This window comes from Pollicipes pollicipes, unplaced genomic scaffold, assembly GCF_011947565.3.
Source record: "Pollicipes pollicipes isolate AB1234 unplaced genomic scaffold, Ppol_2.1 Scaffold_6686;HRSCAF=7923_pilon_pilon_pilon, whole genome shotgun sequence".
NCBI classification, from domain to species: domain Eukaryota; kingdom Metazoa; phylum Arthropoda; class Thecostraca; order Pollicipedomorpha; family Pollicipedidae; genus Pollicipes; species Pollicipes pollicipes.
The window spans coordinates 153,370-173,092 of record NW_023596921.1 but is presented as its reverse complement, the minus strand read 5'-3'; the positions used below and the strand labels follow the sequence as shown (position 1 = coordinate 173,092).

At 47.9% G+C, this 19,723-nt stretch overlaps 1 protein-coding gene across 1 annotated transcript; it reads right to left on the bottom strand.

Annotated features, from left to right (window-relative positions):
• Nucleotides 1-1,025: 1,025 nt before the first annotated feature.
• On the bottom strand, nt 1,026-19,466 carry LOC119107235 (anoctamin-5-like). The gene is made up of 10 exons (XM_037230649.1): nt 19,385-19,466; nt 13,677-13,966; nt 13,296-13,343; nt 11,872-12,036; nt 11,554-11,652; nt 10,489-10,515; nt 5,066-5,199; nt 4,405-4,630; nt 2,936-3,144; nt 1,026-1,236 (listed from the first exon to the last, which is right to left on the bottom strand). The coding sequence occupies exons 1-10, from the start codon at nt 19,440-19,442 to the stop codon at nt 1,026-1,028; spliced, it is 1,467 nt and encodes a 488-aa protein (XP_037086544.1). The 5' UTR covers nt 19,443-19,466.
• Nucleotides 19,467-19,723: the final 257 nt, after the last annotated feature.

Here is a 19,723-nt window from a genome sequence, read left to right as displayed (position 1 = left end):
ATTGACGCAGCGGATGTGCTCAGTCTGAGACGGAGCTCGGGCCTGACGGATATGTCGGACACCACGCGCCACCTTTGAAACAACTGCAATGGAGTGCGGATCACGCCGGGCAGTTCAGTGTGGTGTACAGTGGAATATAGTTAAGTGTACCAGGGAGGAGTAAATTGCTTGAGTGAGCTTGTACTTGGCTTGTAGGTTACCTTTACCGCTCTGCCCATTCTAGAAAGAAATTGCACATCAGTGAAATCGGCTTTTGTAAAAAGCTATTTTTCCTACCCCAGCTTTGTGCAGGGAGGCCACTTTGCAGCTCCGCGATATTTTTCGCCAAATGGGTCCACTGTCTCGTGAATAATATCGCTGAGAAGCAAAGGGGACAGACGATTCTGACCTCAAAGCTGTGGTAAAGGAAACCTTGCACAAAAATTAACACATCCAGCTCCAAAAGACCTTAAGATTAACACGACCATACGTACAAGCGCGTTGCAAGCTCAACAGTGCGGCCAGCACAGTTTTCACAGCTTGATGGGCCTGGCGAGCCGCTCAGCGTGCCACAGAATCTATTGCTCTCTTCGCTGCCGCTGCCCAAGAGGCACGGGGGGTGCAGATACGCTGTCGTGTCCGGCTCGCGATAGCCGTGTGATTGCACGCTGCGGGAGTTAGTGCAGCTGGCCACGCCTTACGAGATGGCTGACAACCCAGACGTCCCGGCAAATGTCTGGTAGCAGGTAGCCGCTACAGGTGTTGTATTAGACTGGTATTCTGTTAGTGTGTAGTAGGTAGACACTGCATGCCTTCCAGGGCATAAACATTATCCAGATGGTCCGGCGAAGAGGTGTAATCATTGAAGGGGGGGGGAGGATTTAAGCGCTCCTTTGGTTCGTCATGTCCCCACCCTTGTGTTGCGGCAACGGCGATCCTATTGTTGCAACGCCTCCTCTGTCACCAGTTAGCCCCTTAGATCCCCGACCGTAATGACACTGTTATTGTGTAATCCTATGACGCCTCATGCTGACGCCACAAATGCGTCATGGTTTGAGATTAGACCTGCACACCAATTTGCGAGCATCGCCCGCCTGCTCACCCCAGAACGCCATGAAGATGGAGAAGAAGACGGTGGCCGGATTGTCGAAGAGGTAGGTGATTTGCGAGAAGAAGCAGGACGCCTTCAGGTCCCAGTACTCACACGCTTTGTTACACAGTGGGCACATAGTCACGTTGCTGTGGCAGATTTCGATGCTGAAAAATAATGGCATGTTGTTAAGTCTTATGTGCTGCATATGCATCAAATTAGACTGGGGCATCATTCCAAATTTCATGTTCAAGATCGCTTGAGAAGGTTAGGCATCAATTTCCACCGTCGTTTTCAATCTAAAACATTATTTTCATATCTTGCGAACGGGTAAAACACTGTGTGCCTCAAAATACTGAACAATTAATAGTTCAACGAGTTTTTTAACCCGCGCCCGGGTGGCCGCCTAGATACCCCGCGCTCGGGCGGGGGGGGGTTCGATTTGACCCCCTAAAATCTCGGGAACTAAGAAAGCTAGACACCAAATATACAGGGTGTGTCGACCTGTACGTGAACTCACTCGGGTCAAAATTTTAGGTTCCTAGGTCATGACTTTCGTGTCAAAAAAATGTCAAACAAGGTCAAATTCCAGGTTGGTCACTTACGTATCCCCAGAACCTAGATAACCGTTTCTAAGCAAAAGGTCGCGTTCTCATTTAAGGTCAGTGGCCTTGTTTGACCTTTTGAAGGTCAAGGTTACCAAAATCACACAAGGTTGCGTTGAGTTTTGCATTTGACTGAGCGACAAAGAAAACGCTGGGCAGTATGTTCCTAAAACAAAATGTTGACCCAAATCATTTTAGGTCAATGACCTGTTCTGACCTCTAAGAAGTCCATGGAAGCTGTATAATGCGATTCCTGCTATCAATAAACTAGAAATGAGCACCAGAAACTATCCCATGCAGCAAGCCCTGGAGTAACAAAATAGGTTTGTTTTGACCTTGGTGCGACCTTCATACCTGACCTTAGGTCAATGCAATTTACTCATTCAATTGTTGTGCTGCCTAAGAAAGCATCTCGGAGATGTATGGCTTCGTTTAACACTCCGATGTTGGATCAGATTGAAGGATTCCCTAGAAATTACCTTCGCTGGAACCATGGTCTGGCTTTGACCTGCCATAGGTCAGCGACCTTACAAGGTGCATCTAATTTTTTTTCAAATCAAACGATCCGATATTCAATTTCCTACAGCGATGGAAAATTTGGCGCGGCTTCGCCGCGCCGTTCGGAAACCATTCTGGAAAACCTTCGGGGGGTCAATTTGACCCCCACCCGAGCGCGTGTTAAAGGGGTGCAACTTTTCCAAACAAACAAGTGGGAGCAATTTGGAATTCGTTTTTTTTTACCACAATGCCCATGTCGGCATCATGCCAAGGCTCAGAAACCCGGGGGAAGGAGCCTGCAGCTCTATGCCTAGCCCGGTAGTCTGACGGGCGGCATTCCTATACGTTTCGAGAGGAAGGGGCCTCCCAAATATACAGAAAATTGAAGAAAAAAATACACTATCTAGTCTCATACCTGACAACAGCTGAAAGTTTGGGCTGACAAAGGATTAACTGCATTCAGCTGTGGCAGAGTTCAATAGTTGTCAGCGACTTAATCGCAATGTGCCCGTTTAGAGTCCAACGTGGTTGCGACGAGAAAGGTGCCACGGGCAAGCAAACTCTACCAAAATTGGAAATCATACACCAATAACTGGCGCGTGTCGCACCAAAACATGTCCGCCTTTGCGTATGTATGGACTTAAGGCATGCTTTCATCAGTCGTGCCAATGCGCAGGGAGCCACCAACCCATTGTTAATGCCGACACATGCAGAGAATATAGACTGCGAATCACGGCAACTTGTTCCTTCTTCGCCAATTTACCTGGGGTTGTACAAGTTATCATTGTTGACCATGAAGAGGCCGATTATGAAGACTAGGACGCCAACGATGGCAGCCGGCACCAACATAGCCGTGTAGAAGCCAAGCCAGGCGAAGTAGAGGCCGATCTTGTCGCCGAAATACTTCCTCACCAACCAGAGCGGCTGTTTCTTGTGAATGCAGGCAGGCCGCGCCCACTCCAGGTACAGAAGCTGCCGCCGAGGCACAGCTTAAATAGCGCGCTGCCGTTATCGTGGTAAGCAGAATGCCGTTTGTCGACATGACCTCAGCGTAAGCAGGTTCACGATATGGGATGCCGCGCAGGTTGTTGCCACAGTGTTCCATGGATGAGGGCTTCCCAAAGACGTATTTCTAATGCTTCGAAGTAATGTCCAAGCTCATGTAAGATCAAAACGCTAGGTCAAGACAGGCCAGGCCAGGTTAATTTAATTGTAATTATGCTGCCTTACACATAAAGCGCAGAAAAGCCTGGTAAACAACGAAAGCAGCGAGTTTTGAGGCTTGCATGCGTACGTGTCTGTTCCACATAACAGGACACGTATTTACATTTTGGCGTCGGCTTACATCCGTCCATTCGCGAAATTAAACTGAACGACGTCGAACGCAGTTGCCATGAGGTACTGGACGGCCGACGCACGCAAGCACTTTGTCACTCGCGTCTTTTAAGTGCAAACTGTACAACCATTTAGCTAAAACTTGATGAATATATGTATGTGTGTATGTGTGAGTGTGCCTGAGGCATGTGTTGCATATGTGCTGTGACGTATTCCTGTGTGGTTGTTGCTACGAGAGTCCATTTGACATACCTTCCCACTTTAACCTTATCAACTTGACACTCGGAAAAGACCTTTATGTCGGAGAGTATTTCAGACGCCAATGCATACATACAAACATACAAGCAGCCACCACGGCTGGTAAGTTAGGCATTTACGCGTTTGTCAGCGTCGCATTCATATTGGCAAGACTTTACGGCTTTAGCGTCATTGCTTGGATGTCATTGTCATTGCTTGGATTTAATCGGGTGAAACAAAGGGGTAAAGCTTTCCCAATCATCGCAGGTGCAGCTTTTATGCAGCTTTCCCAATTACTACATTGGCATGCTTCTACAGCCATGTTCTCTGATCGTCGAATGAAGGACATGCATCAAAATGTCTTTACTCTTCTGGACACCTAGCAAATCGCAATCGACAGCGTCTGCAAAAGTGAGCGCTAGGGGAGCTGCTCACTTTTGCCTGGAGCTGAGGAGCTGTCATAATTTTTCAGCCTTCCAAAGTTTCTGCGTCGGAATTAGAAAACAAAAGAGGTCGTGGCGTTCGTGAGGGGTTCGCCATGCCGGGGCTTCAGCATTACGAAGACCATGACGCTACGTCAGAGCATAGGCATCGGTGCAGTCCTTGTCACACTCGCCGCCTGTGCGTCACGCCATGGCCGCGCACGGGCCGCACTCTCACCCGTCTGTCGTTGGGCGTGCCACTGCCGTCGTCCTCCTTGTAGCTGCCGTCGTGCAGGGGGAAGGCCGCCACGAACGCGCCGTTGTTGAGGAGGCGGTTGATGCCGACCTTGGAGCGGTCGTTGACGTGCGCTGAGTCCGTGTATTTGGTGCGCATCAGGATCTGCCACACGATCTGCGACCGTTGCGCCGAGGTGAAGAACGTCTCGCGGCTCTTGATGACGAACCTGGCCAGGGACAGACTCAGTGTCGCGAGGGCAGGAGCGAGAGGCGCGAGCAGCACCGCGACTCTTGGCACTACGGTGCAAACGCTGCCCAGCCGCCCACGTTTTGCCACTTGGTCGGTTATGACGTGATCAATACCGCTACTGGCACCGCACAGAGCACATATACTGCATAATTTGCGCGCAGCGTTCACGCATGAGAAGGCCACAACAGGCCACACGAGCTGGTCATTCTTCAAGGAGAAACACACACAAAAAGACGCTCAGAATATAGCCGTTGCGCAAGACGTTTGATAGACTGGCTATGGGATATCTATCACTCATTCCGATCGGACAACATGGGACCGCCACTGCTGCCGACTCTCCCATGACCCGCCGCGGTGCCGGAAGATCTCCTCTCGACGAGTCGGTGCCCGCAGTGAACCGCACATGACCTACTGGTGCTCTCTGTGTCGGTTGAACCCGGCCGTGAAGTACTCCGGCTCCGGGGGAATCAAGTTGGTGTCGTAGCTGAAGGGGTTCTTCATGCCCGGACAGCAGGGCGGCCCGTCGTCCTCGTCCGGCTCGTCTTCCTACGGAACACCGATGATGCCGAGTGAGGCCCACTGGCGACCGACAGCCTCCCTGGGATGCGTCTGACCGACAGTTGGACGGGAATGGCTGCGTTCTGGGAGCTGCGGCAGCGGTCCCGGCGCTCGGGGCAGACAATCGACGTGGTCCGATTCGGGGAAGCACCAGACCATCCTCATCATGAACGGTGCCTGGTTCCTGCTAGGAAGAGAACGTAGTGAACACAGCGTTACATGCAACGGTGACCCCTTCTAGCCCTCACCGGCTAAGGGGGCTGATGTTGTCCCCAAGCAGCATTTCTAAGATTACGAGAAAAAGAAAACGATTACCAGCTGTGCCGTGCAAAATGGCGAAGCTGACCATGCATTCAATGTGCACCGCTTGCGAAGCGAAAATGGCCCCACGTCGTGGCAAATCCCAGAACTATATCTTAGTCTATGAGACCTGCACAGCGCTGATTTACGACAAATCGCCTCTTTGCTGCCTGATGACAATGTTTGCGTCGTTGATGCTTAGTGGCAACAAGACACGAATGACGTTTTACTCCTTCATGGCAATGAATGGTACTTCTGGGCACGACACCTGATGCAATGATAGACTAGCAGCGCGCAGGTCGTTTTCTACTTGTTGACAACTATTCAAGACCAAACGAGGCCAATACACTTCCGTGACCTTCCTTAAACTTGGGCGGTCCTATATCACCTTATTTGCAACAGAGACTGATTCAGAATGTAATTCCAACCCACCTGGCTAAAAGGTTTGAAAATTTGCGCCTAAGTCCATATTTGTTCTTGGCTTTTGGCTCTCAGTCATTAAGGGGGCCTGACCTAGATGGATCCCAGCTGCCCCAGTGTGCCACATTGGAAATCTTTGGGCTTCCTTCACACGAGGATGTTCGTTGTTTTTTGCGTGAGTCGAAGTCGATTCAGGACTTCCTGACTAGAAATACCAATCCTTCGCTTCCCCATCGCTGCTCGCAGGCCAGTGAAGCGATTAAGCATAGGTCCCGCATGATAAGGGCTAAATAATATGCATAGCAGGCTAATGAGCATAGCCAATTGGTCTCAAGACAATATAATGTGCGTCATTTTAGCGCTATATTCCTACTCCAATTCATTGTCGGGTTGTGATTTCCAACAGCAATATGTCCAGATCAAACGCATTGATCTTTTCACGAATCTGAAATCTTCTTTTGTCTATGCCACTTAGTTTAACCTCTATAGGTCAATGAAGGGTCAAAATTTAGGATCCTGGCATTCCTTCATTTTTTTTCCAAAAAATCCAATTAAGTGGGTATCATTTTAATCCTCGTGATGCCACTTCCGTCACAACTACAAAACTGTATTATCAAGGTCAAAGGTCAAGTCCAGATGCAATGAAATACCCTGGCATTTCTTCGCCTAAATAGAACTTGCAACAAAAAGGGCGTCATAGTGATGCCCGTCGTGCCCTCTTTCATCATGTGCAAAAACTAACCTTCAACATTAAAGATAGATGTCACATAATTCGCGATACCCTGGCATTGGTTCTTTAACATTAAAATGCAACAAAGTTGTGTCAAAGTGATGCTCGCGGTGTCCGCATTCGTCCCACCTGCTAAAACTAATTAATAAGGCCAAAGGTCAAGGTCATACAAAACGAGGTACATCGACATTTATTTCTTAACCAAAGAATTGAACAAAATGGGTATCATAGTGATGCTCGTGTTTTCTACTTCCGTCACACCAGAAAGTGGGTCAAAGGTGCAGGTCACATAAAAAGCAGATCCTTGGACTTAATTTGTTCACTCAAGGAACAAAAAAAGCGGACATCATATTGAGGCTTGTAATATCTGTTTTCCTCATACAGAAAGAGCTCAAGAGCTTTTCCTAGCTCAAAGGTCAGTGTCACACAAAACGCTGTACTCTTGCATTCACAAGTTCACTTAAGCCGTGCGATATAATGGGCATCATCAAGGTCGTCATGATGTCCACTTTCGACACATCTAGAAAAGTTGCTTTCAAGATTAAAGTTCATGGTCACAAAACGCGACATCCTAGCTTTTTTACGAAAGAAATGCAACATAAATCGGGCCGCACTACACACACGCGCCCGGGTGGCTGGTCAAATACCCTTCGCTCGGGTAAAAGGGGTTAATTTGACCCCCCCTGATATCTCAGGAACTGAGAGAGCTAGAGTCACCAAATTCAGTGCATCTTGACCTGTACGTGAACTCATTTACGTCAAAGTTTGAGATCCTAGAACATGATCTTCGGATCGCATATGGTCAAACAAGGTCAAATTACAGGTTGGTTTCCAAAGAAACCTTTAAACCTACATGACTGCTCTAAGTCAATGGTCACCTGCTCATTTAAGCTCAGTGATCTTGCTTGACTTTTTTAAGGTGACCAAAATTATACAAGACAGCATTGAGTTTTGGATGTATATAAGCGGCAAATATTAGGCTGAGCAGCATGTACCTAAAGACAATGTGTTGACCTTGGTCATTTTAGGTCAGTGACCTACATGGACCTTTAAGAAGTCCGTGAAAGGTGCATGATACGGCTCCCGTTATCAATAAATCTGAAATGAGCACCAGAAGCTACCCCATACAGCAAACCCCAGAGTAATAAAACAGGTCGGTCTTGACCTTGAACTGACATTTACACCTGACTCTAGGTCAATACAATTTGCTCATCCAAGTATTGTGTTGCCTTAGAAAGTATCTCAGAAATGTACGGCTTCGTCGAACACTCCGTCGTTGGATCAGATTGAACGATTCCCCAAAATTGCCTTCGCTGTAACCATGGTCTGGCTTTGACCTACCATAGGTCAGTGACGTTACAAATTAAATCTAATTTTTTGTGCCAAACAATCCACTATTTAACTGGCCACAGCTACACAAAATTTGGCTCGGCTGCGCCGCACCGTTCGGAAATCATTCCGGAATTCCCTTCGGGAGGTCAAATTGATCCCCACCCGAGCGCGTGTTAACGCTCGTGACGAGCATTTTTGTCACACTTGGGAAAGTAAACTCTTCACTGCAAAACGGGAATCATATCAATGCCTAGAATGTTTGCTTTCGTGGCATTTTGAAAAACGAACTCTCAAGTTCAATGATCAAGGTGGCGCACAGCGCACTGCCTTAACATTTATTCGTACACTTAAAAAGCAAAACAAAACAAGTTGTGTCGTAGTGTTGCTCGTGATGTCACCTTTCAGAGAGAGAGAGAGAGAGAAAGAGAGAGAGAGAGAGAGAGGAGAGAGAGAGAGAGAGAGAGAGAGAGAGAGAGAGAGAGAGAGAGAGAGAGAGAGGGAGAGAGAGAGAGAGAGAGAGAGAGAGAGAGAGAGTGAGAGGGAAAGAGAGAGAGAAAGAGATATATATATGTATATATATATGCATATATATATATATATATATATATATATATATATATATATATATATATATATATATATATATATTTGTACCGGCATTCTCCTTGATAAATAAATCAATCGTATGCTACCGAGCCTTTTGTGACCTTAACCTTTGACCTCTAAACAAACTTTCAATAGGCGTAATGAAAGTGGACATCATAAAAGCTGCTAGGATGGACTATATGTCTATAATTGGCTTCAGCGAATACTCGACAGGATACTGCGTTTTGTGGCCTTTACCTTTGACCTTAAAATAAATTAACGAAACTGTGTGGCGAAGCTGTGCGACGAAAGTGGATAACCACTATAATGCCCATCTAGTTGCATTTTTCATAAACGAATTAAGGTCAGGGTACCGTATGTTGTGTGACCTTGACCTATGACCGTGCGACATAGGCTTTCCATGTTTGACGAAAGCGAACATCACAAACATCGACAAAACACGACTTGCGTTGCATTTGTTTGACAAATAGATAAATCTCGCATTTTTATGTAATTGGCCTTTGACCTTGAATTAAACTTGTTCTAGATGTGACGAAAATAAACATCACATCTTCCACTATGATAACCGGCTTGTTGCAACTCTTAAGTAAGCGAATAAATGCCAGAATGCCACGTTTTGTGTGATCGTGACCTTTGACTTTCTTTTTAGTTTTTGCAGGTGTCACGAAAGCGGTCATCTGGAGCATCACTTTCACGGTTATTTTATTGCATTTTGTTGATAAAGAAATAAATGCTAAGATACTGTGCTTTGTTGGACCTTACCCTTTGGGCTTGAAAGTTGGTTTTTTTGCAGATGTGATGAAACAGGTCATCAATACATCAATATGGCACCCTTTTAGTTGCACTTTCCTCATCACTAAAAAATGTTCGGGTATCCCATTCTATGTGACCTTGACGTTCGGCTTTGAGAGTGAGCTTTGTTGTTTTGACGAAAGTGGGAATCACGACTATCGATACAAAACATTTTGTAATGTCCCATGTTTCAGAACGCTTGCAAAATGTTCTCAGTCATCGTACCTAAACTTGGCAATGGCACTTCAAATCTCCTCATAAGGTCGAGGCAATTCGCTTATAGGCGTAGACCCGAAAGCCCAGTGATGCAGCTACGGCCTTCAAACGGCAAGCAGTAGTCACTGCGGGGTTCAGACCCATCAATAATGAAAAAGTCGTTTTCCGCGGATGGCCTTGTCATGTGGTCTTACTTGGCGTAGTTGATAAAATGATCAGGTGTGGTCTCAAACAAGTCCTGGGTCATGTGCCATCATGCAAGAATGACGAGACCAGTTTCAAAGGCCAACGGTCTTTACTCGCTGGAGCCACTTCTACATTGGTCAGCACGAACCCATTCAAACACGAAAACGCCACGCATTAAACACACTGTCACATCTACGGTACATCAATTTCAGCAAGTGGGCATGTCTGGAGTGAAAATGCTCTTGCGGGGAGGTGTGTGGCTTGAAGTCACATGTGTGCTTCGATCACACCACCAGCAAGCACAAACTCCCTGACTCAAAGAATGGCTGCACGAGAAGACGTGACCGGTGGAGATACAACAGCCAGTACGCCGCTTTGCAGAGCCTGTCGGGGTGAACGGTGATCGACCATTCATGCAGGATCAGTCCACTTTGAATGGGAAGGTTATACACGAAGCAGCTGGCAACAGGTAGTCCGCAGGTGCATATGTGTACCTTGAGAGAAAACAAAGAATGCTGCAGGTGTGAAACAATGATTGAATCGCTGTAAATCAGGGTATGAAAATAACACTGCGTGAGCGCATGGGTAGAACATCTGGCAGGGAGGTGATAGGGCAAGCGAATAAAGATGATCCCTTCGCTGAAACGTACAACCGGGCACCCGAACAACAGCTTTACAACATCTACGGGACTTACCCAAGCATGGTTCACCACCACAAACTTCTGCAATGATACAGCGATGATAGTAAAGTCGGTATAGGGATGAATATACACCAGAATGGCAGGCATCATTGAAGCAAACTAACCTATTGGCGCACGCAAGCGTACACAAAGCAAACACGCTGCTAAAATTCCAACATAGTAAAATGCATATCAAGCTAAGAACCAAATGCATCCAACTCTCACTACGGTTAAATGGCAAATCTCGGGTGAATGAAGCAAGTCTGTCCTTGTCATGATGCAAGGCATTTTTCACTTAGGTTTACAGCATGCATCGGCAACAGCACTATTGACTGAATGCACAACCCAGGTAGTGACCATTACACGAATCGCGATTTCTTTCTTCAGAAAGCGCGGTAACATCAGTGGCCGTTACAGCCAAGCGAGATGGCAAACATTACCGGGATGTTGGGAATAAAATGCAAATGTCATTAAATGATCATTCGCGTGATAAAAGACAGTGCAACTTTTTTGCAGTCGAGTAAACATTAAGATATAAAATGATTGATTTGATGTTGTGTATTGATAGTACAACGATACTAGAAAAGCCCAACAAACCGATGCTTAACACTGCTATGGCAAAAAGTTCACGGGAAACACATTGCCAAACTTGAAATGACCAAGCGAAATTTCGCCCTCTAAACGAATTTGGTTACTTAGAGAGACAGAAGGTATATGTTCAGAACAACGTCCATACATTTTGCGTTCGAACCAGACCATCCATTGTGTCATCATTACCATCCATTGTGTCATCATCACCAACCACGGTGTCATGAGCATTTATCAATCATATAATGTCTTTATGCTTCTTACTTAAGCCTGGGACAGCAAAGATAAATGAATATCAAACCATCTGATTCAACGCTCGACAAGATCAGAAGGAAGCCTTGTTAGTCTAAATGTGAATTAAATCGTGCGATGTTTTTTAAGGACTGCATGGATCAGTTCGTGCTGCATCCACCCAGTAAATGTGTGGCGAAAAAACCACTCCGTGCAACACGGCAAATGGAGAGTTATAACCACGGTAGTTACGTTGCTTACCTTGATCGGCATTTTAAGATTCATAATCTCGGCGTATCTTGTCAAGACATCCCAGGGCGAGTGGACCTTGAGATAGTATGTCTTTCCGTCGCTGGAGTGCTGCGGACGACACCCAAACGTCAGGTGTCACGGCAGCTTGACTCTTGCCGCAGCGTGAATGGGCGGCAAAGAGGGATGGAAGGGCAGAAAGCGCCGAAAAGAAGACAGGGAGAAGAAAAGACGACGCTAAATTAAGCATATTCTTCCTCTGTCGCAAACGTGTGCTTAAAAGTCGAAGGCCGCCCACTGAGTGGATGCAGCGCAACAAGAATCCCCCACCTTTTTGTCCTCGAGCTCGAGTTCGAGTCCCTCGCTGATGAGGTTGGCCTGGAATGTTTTGCGCTTGTGGATCCTGTTCACATCGTCGTCCTCCCGGTAGGCGAGCACCATGTCGATCTTCCGCTTGTTGTCCCAGAAGAACTGCGTATCGATGCGACGCCGAACCTGCGCATGCCAGTGCACTTATAAAGCATTCAGGTCTCATATTTAGGCAGTGATGCATTGAGCTCCTGTTTTTTCACCCTTACTTTGAAGTTTTTCTGCAGAGTAAGTGACCTTCAGTATAACAGGACGTGCTGGTTAAACGCCATTATAGTGCCAAATGATTATCAAATTAGGCACCGACAGTTTAACCATTGTTTGGCACTATGACGTCGTTTAACCAATGCGTCCTGGCATACTGAAGGTCGTTAACTCAGCATTTCAAACTCGTGATGCATTTGGACTTCAGTAACACGCGCATGCGCAATAGCGTTTGCTTGCTGAGCCTGCCGTCTTAAGCCTCAAGGCAGTGTGTTTAAAGCCCAGAGCGTTTTTTTTTTTTGTGGCAGAGGCGTTCATTATAGACAAATTCCACGCTAAAATATGTGATGTGTGTCGTAACGTGTCCCATGACAAGGGTCGGTTGGACCAAAGCTGATTCTGCAATTGCAATAGATCGCGCATAGTTGGAGCTGGAGACGCAGCGGGTGTGCATCTGTGACACAGATTCATTGGTATGAAATGACATAATTAGTCAGCGATATGGTTGCGGGAAGACGTTCCTATTGGGTGGTGTCAGATTGTTTAATTAGCTGAGGCAACGAAAACAACCGTAAAATATCCCACTAAAACTAATAACTGACAAATACTTTTAATTCAAGAATAAAGCGAAACTTTTACGAAATGCGCCAGCGAGCACGTGCACCGTGAAATGTATCTATCGACTGCCATTTTCATAATGACAGCTCTTTTGAGTCGCCAAAAGCACATATGAGAACAGATCATCATCATAGTGCGCCCCCTATCTCGAGGCTCACGGCAAATATGCATACCGTTGTTATCAGGGACGGATATTGCTAGTGAACAAGAGCAAACCATTCAGGTCTGGGGCCCGACAACCGCTAACTAGGACAGCAGTCTACAGGTCTGGCTATCAGCTGACCGTTGTTCAGAAAGACGCTTCGCCCGCCTCCCTATGCCTGCGCTAATCGCTCCTGGTGCGTCAAAATTTGTCGTGGGGGCTGATGGTATGCGAGGGTGGGATGGATACCCGAGCCAACAGACATTGAGCACATCCTGCGTATCCACAGCTGACAGCGTACTTAGCTTGACTCAACGACCCGCGACCTGTATGTACCAAGCTCACTTGGTTGTCTCGCTTTGCGCCTCAACTAGAGCAGAGTGTTCGGTAATAGAGGAGAGCGGGTCAGATGCGTGCTTACCTCGTGGTCCATTTCTATGGACTGCCCGAGCATGGCGTCCACGGATGCCTGCGGACCGCGGCCAAACCAAACAAGCGAGCGTTAGACAGATGACATGCGGATTTGGGGTCCACTTAGAGCGTGCGTGCGTCACGCGCAGGACGGGGCGTGAACTCCGACGGTTTCAAACGAGCCGCCAGAGCGTGCTTTAAAGGAAAATCGTGCAAAAATAATATTGGAACTGACACGAGGAGCAAATGATAAGATAGCTGCTTTGCGTGACCAGAACGGAATCACAGAACGTGCTAGATCACACAGATCACACAGAACGTGTTAGAGCGGAATCACAGCCAAAACCAGTGCGCGAGTTTTTCTTTAAAGACCAAGCGGGCGCGCACTCACGTGCAGCACATCTGTAGCCTTCCGCAGCACGTGCATCTCAGCCGGCTTGCTGTGCTGCTCCTGCTGTTCATCGGCCATGAAGCCGGGCAGCGAGGCGGCCTCCTCTTCCATGACGGCCGCCTCGGGGTCCAGGTTGCCGGCGCGTGCCGTCGATGCGCCTGACGACGAGCGACTGGACGCGCCGGAGGCGGCCGCTCCGCTGGCCAAGACGAGTCCGGCGATGTCCGCCTCCGTCAGCGAGACGGCGATCTCGCCGTTGGATGTGATCTCGTCCAGCAGCGCCTGGCGGTCTGAGGTTGCAGGGAGCGTCGGTCAGAGCTCAACCTGATTATCTGGGTTTGCAAGGAGCAGAGAGATGGCGCCGGGTCTGAATATGTGGTATCACAGGGAGTGGGGGAGGTCAGTGTCGGGTCTGAACACCCACTGTTACAGGGGGCTGAAGGACAGTGCAGGGCCTGTAGATCTCACGACACTGTAGCGAGTTAACAGCAAATGTGTGAGGACAGAGGGAACTGCATAGGACAGCATCGACTGGAATATAGCAACAGCATTGACTGAAATACAGCAGCAGCATCGACTGGAATACAGCAGCAGCATCGACTGGAATACAGCAGCAGCATCAACTGGAATACAGCAGCAGCATCGACTGCAATGCAGCAGAGGCCTCGACTGCAGTGCTCCGTGCCGGACAGGGTATCAAACGTCGAATGTAGCACTAGAAAAGCGTGGATAATCCGAAACAGAGTACCAAGGGCTACCTTAAGGTAGTGCGGAGCAGACAGGAAAGCAGAATTCCTTATGCAATGAACCGAAGAGGTTCTACGAAGTTGCCAAGATCTGCAGGACAAAAGAAAATACAGACTGGATGAAACCAAAATATTTATTACAGCCATTCGTACGAGGTGTGAGGGACACACTGACCCAGGGAGGGCGGAAGGAAGGAAGGTATATAGAGAGAGTCAGGGACCCAAAGACGGAAAGAAATAGACCGGGAGAAATAAAGATAACCACATTGATAGCAATCGAGATAGGAGAAGATATAGATATGCAGGGAAAGGGGAATGGAGAGGGAAAGAGTGCATGGGAAAGTGTGTGTGACATCGAGCTAAAGACGAGCACGCTCGCCAGTTGACCCCCCAGAACAGTACAAGCGCCACACAGGGGGCGGCGCTGCACCACACGGTGCGGCGTCTGTACCGGGGACGTGACCGGCCGCTGTCCAGCACCCCGACCCGGACGGGCCCCAGCCTGGTCCAGGCGTCGCGTCCCGTCCGGCCCGGCCACACACACTCCACGCCGCGCCTCGGGCCTCCGACCAGCGCCGATCGTCGGGCCCGACTAACCCCGACGGTGCGTCGATTCCGGCGGTCGACGTCGGGGTGGGCGCGCGACCCCGACAGCCGACGACACTGCGCGCACGCACCCGGCGGCCCGGGACTCGACGGCATGCGGGTGACAGGTGACATGCGACTCTCGTGGTGTATCAGGCAGTGCCCGCTACAGATGATTCTCAGATGCTTGCTCGCACCGGGCCCACACTCGTCTTCAGCAGGCGCTGCCTTAAGCCACAACTAAACCAGACGCAGCGACGAATGCCAGGTGTTTATTGAGTAAGTACTGGTGCCTGACTTCAGAAGCGCATTTCATCAGTACCCGTAGTCAGTCCAGCCAAGAATAGGGCTGGTAATGGGAATAGGTGTGGGTAATGAGTATTTTGCGCAAAAAGTAGTACAAAGTTCTTCTTCTTTATTGATTTGAAACATGTGGTAAGAAAACGAGAACACAACTAGTGACAAAGGCAAATGCCGATCAATTTCACATGGGGCGCATGAACCAGTGCTATGTCATCGAGGTATTTGCCGACCTTAACCCTTGCCTTGACAGGAGTTGCTTGATGAGCCCCCCTCCCCCCCCCCCATAAGCTTTTTGGGGATATCCCTCCGGTATGTTGTACGAGCGCACCAAACTTTTCGGTGACCTATGGGGCATTCATTGCACATGTTTTGACTCTACACACATGTCTCTAGCACTTTTGGCACCCGAGCAAAGACGTTTATTTAGGTACCGACCTGCCGATCGCGCGCGGTGGACCAACACTGCGACACTAACGCCGCAGCGAGGCATAAATTTGCTCAAATAAGGAGCATGCTTGCGTACGGTTCATGTCGCGGTGTAACACGTTTTCTCGCAAATAGCGGCATGTGAAATTGAGAAATCTGAAATTTTGGAATATGGAGGTAAACTGACCTTTGATCTGGTATCATGGGGCCAATAATTGATTAAGCAGCATCCAATTTATTGTTAATCACGAGACCTGGATGAATCAAACCACAGGTTAATTTTCCCAAGCTCTACCTCTCTTAGTTTGGAAGCGGCAGGGGTAACATCGACACCCCCCTCCCCCCCCCCATTCGGGTCTGTTTCCGGAACGGTAAGAGAGCGGAGGACGCGCTATCAAGAAAGTTTGTCACACGGCGCCGCAGACAGTAAATGTAAGCTGATCAGCAATTATGATACAACCACATACTCGTTGCAGGAGTTGCGCGCGCACGTCACACACATGGCGTGCCCCATGTCACGTAAACACTTTGACCTGACCAGAATATGGTTCAGCTGACGAACTTTAGCGTGCAATTTTTCTCGCGAGAATTATTCGCTCTCAATATTCATTTGCCAGAAAATCGAGCAGATTCATTGCTTGCAATGCAGTAACAATATTTTCCAGCATTTCAACCGATTGATAGCATGTATGTTGCTCATGAGAATAACACTGTTCTCAGCCAGCACATTCCCCAAATCATTTGTGGAGGAGGCTTACCCTGCATGTCATTTCAAATGTGCTTTCACATTCCATTCTTTGTTAGCATGCTCAACATCTTAATCCACCGCAGTGCAGTTCAGTTGTGTGCCCAGCTTACCATTCAAGACAGTGACAATGAATAGCACGTTACCAAGGCGACGGAAAACACAGCGAACGGTCACAGGCAAGACCGAGGCGAGACCGCTCAATACCGGTCCATTTTGCCAAGCCTCAGTCGCCATTGCCAGGACAACACTAGCGTCTGCCTGCACACGCCACGACGAAAAATGACGTCCGCGTTTGTCACGCCCGCCAGCCCAGATGACTAATTGCCACCACGTGAAACATGGCGCCGAGGGTCGAAGTGTTCGATAACGCCCAAATGTCTTGCCACGAACCTGTGAGCTTAGCTATCTACAGTCTATAATCCTCTACAATTTTATCACCCTCGCTGGAAAACTTCAAAGGCCATCTGCGTTGGAATTTAGCGCCATGCCGTGTAAATATTTGTAAAGGAGAGAGACGCGCTGCTGCTTGCCCAGCGCCAAACCCTCGTTAACGTTTTGCTCGTGCATTTACTTTGAATCCGTCAAACGGCTTTTCTAATTTAGTAGGTATGACGGTAACGAGACACAAAAGACATGGGGCAAGGCTTTGGCGGTGAAAGGGTTCAAACTCCCACGGCGTCTCAATGACTTTCCAGCTCTAGGATAGTAGCCATCTGCCACTGGCGTTTAACGGTTGCGAGCCTAAGCTAGAGGGAATTCCCTTCACGATATCGTTACCATAGGACTTACAGCGTTGGCAATGTTCAAAGGCCACCGATAAAAACCCGTAATCATTTCCACAAGCCTGTCAAGATGCACACGATTGTAATTTCGGAATACCATATACACACACACACCACATATATATATATATATATATATATATATATATATATATATATTGGCTTCAAAAACTGGCCGATGCCGGTTTTTCGTTCAAGACGTACGCCCATTTCCAGGAGGGATTACTAACCTGATCTAACATCGATAGAGCAATGAATAGTCCGCCTGATGCATGCTGTGGACATATCCGTTTGCTTCACTTGAATATGTGGCGTTCCGTTCCGAGGTCATAATAAGGACCTTAAGTGGTCATGTCGTAATTGAAAAAAAAATGTTGTCAACGATGGAGTTTGCAAGCTAAGGAGCAAGTTTGTAAATGCAGACGTGCCAGCGTATTTTCCGCTGTCTGTTTATTCCAAACTTGTGTGGCTTTTAGGTCTGGACGGACGGTTGGTCTCTTAGATCAAGGAAACATCACAACATTTGTAAGCTTGCATCAAGGGGTATGATATAGTCCACTCACCGCTGGCTGTCACTCTGAACAACGAAGGGTAACGAGGAAAAGCTTGATGCATTGATCATCCTTAAATCGATGCTGTTTCAGTTGGAAGTAGGTTGAACTGTATGCATTTGACATGTGATAGGTGAGTCTTCCCTATCGGGCAAAGTTATTCTTCGGTCTGTGGCATCATAGCTGCTTTATGTTGCAACCCAATAAACCTCCTTGGCTTTAATGCGACGAGCTGTTCCAGCTACTTATTCTTCTAAAAAGCATTTGGCATACCTTCACCAGGTCAACGAACGTCATACACGTCTTATAATGCATTGCAATAATAATCATGACGCAGATGTTATGCAACAAAGAGCAAGGCTGATGCAGTGCACTCCAGCTGTACTCGATACAAAATGAAGCCATGATCACAGGCGGTGGCAGGGCAGCTCTTATGATCCATGCAGCAGCGAACAATTCAAGATCGTGACTCCGTTTAACCTTTGGAAGCTTGGTGTCATTTGCATGCCAGTACCCATAAGCAAAGAAGGTTGAAAATGAACAATCCAAATGCAGCACGTCTGCCATTAACTATGGCGCATACCATACTTACGCCTACTCGGTGCTTACTTGCTTTATATTTACCTGTCCAGTATTACCTTCACCAAAGAAATTTGCTTAAATTATTTTCACAATCTTCGTCAAAAGTATGTTGATGTGTTGCATCGCAATAACACATCCTTGCAAGAGTAATTGTCAGAAGTATCGCATAAAAATGTGATGCTTGACAGCTCGACCTCTGGTGACCTCAATCCTTTACCCTCAGAGGAAGTAGGACTAACATCACTGACATCAACATGGATGGTTTCAGAAAGGAACCAAGTATCATGGCTCAAATGTCAACGACTGAACTGTATTAACTCCCCTAACTGCATGCAATTTGACCGCATATAATGCTCCAAAGGTGGCACGATCTCCTGTTAAGCCTATTGTTTGACATAAGCCGTGACAGCTTTCAAGCTTTTGTAGCATTAATTACGTGAGCATTTCGACAAATAAGTGCGCTGTTAAAATTACAGAACATACACGTTCATAAGAGGAAGGCAAGTGAAGTGCGGGACTTTCATAACGGTGAGCAGGGAGTCAGTTGAGATTTCTTCCGCAGAAGCGGCCACTTCAAACTGAAACTCTGAGCTATTCAGAGGGGTTTCGAGAAAACCGGAAAACTAATCACACTGCAGCAGACAAGGCCTGACGCCTTGTCCAGTCCTTCGGTTCTTCGATTGAATGGCAGAGGACCGGGGCGAACGCCATCTGTACGACGGCCCGGGACATGCAGTGTGCCCGCCAGGTTTGATGAGACGCGCGGCCTATGGACACGCACGAGCGCGTTGTGGAGCGGCAATTATTTTTAACGTTGACAATGGAACCATTAGATTATTGCTTTGTTACCATGCCAACTTACGTTCGTAGATGCACTTTCCAGGAAATGGAGGATGAGCCTGACCACACGTGTCCCGTGCTCACGCATCTGAACACCAAGCGTGCAACGAAAGTGCTAAAAGAGCATGCGAACATTCCCACGTACCGATCTCCTGATCCGCCGATTTGAAGCCCAACAGTTGAATCGGGGGTAGCTCCCGCATGTTTGGGCAGATCACACCACCCAGTCTGGCCCAGTGGCGGGGCGGCCTGCCCAAGACAAGACAAATCTGGAATCATCAGAAGCCTAACATGCAACGAAACCACAGAAAAGGTGACAGGCGGAAATCCATCGACCCCATGTTAGAGGACAGTGCTTTTTCTGATGAAAGGTCGGAGAAAATGGACGTTGGTGACACTCATTGGGTACAGGGGCATGAGAAGCGCCGGGGCTAGGGTGGCGACAGCCTCGGAAGCCTGGTGTCGATCGGATGTTGGGCGCCAT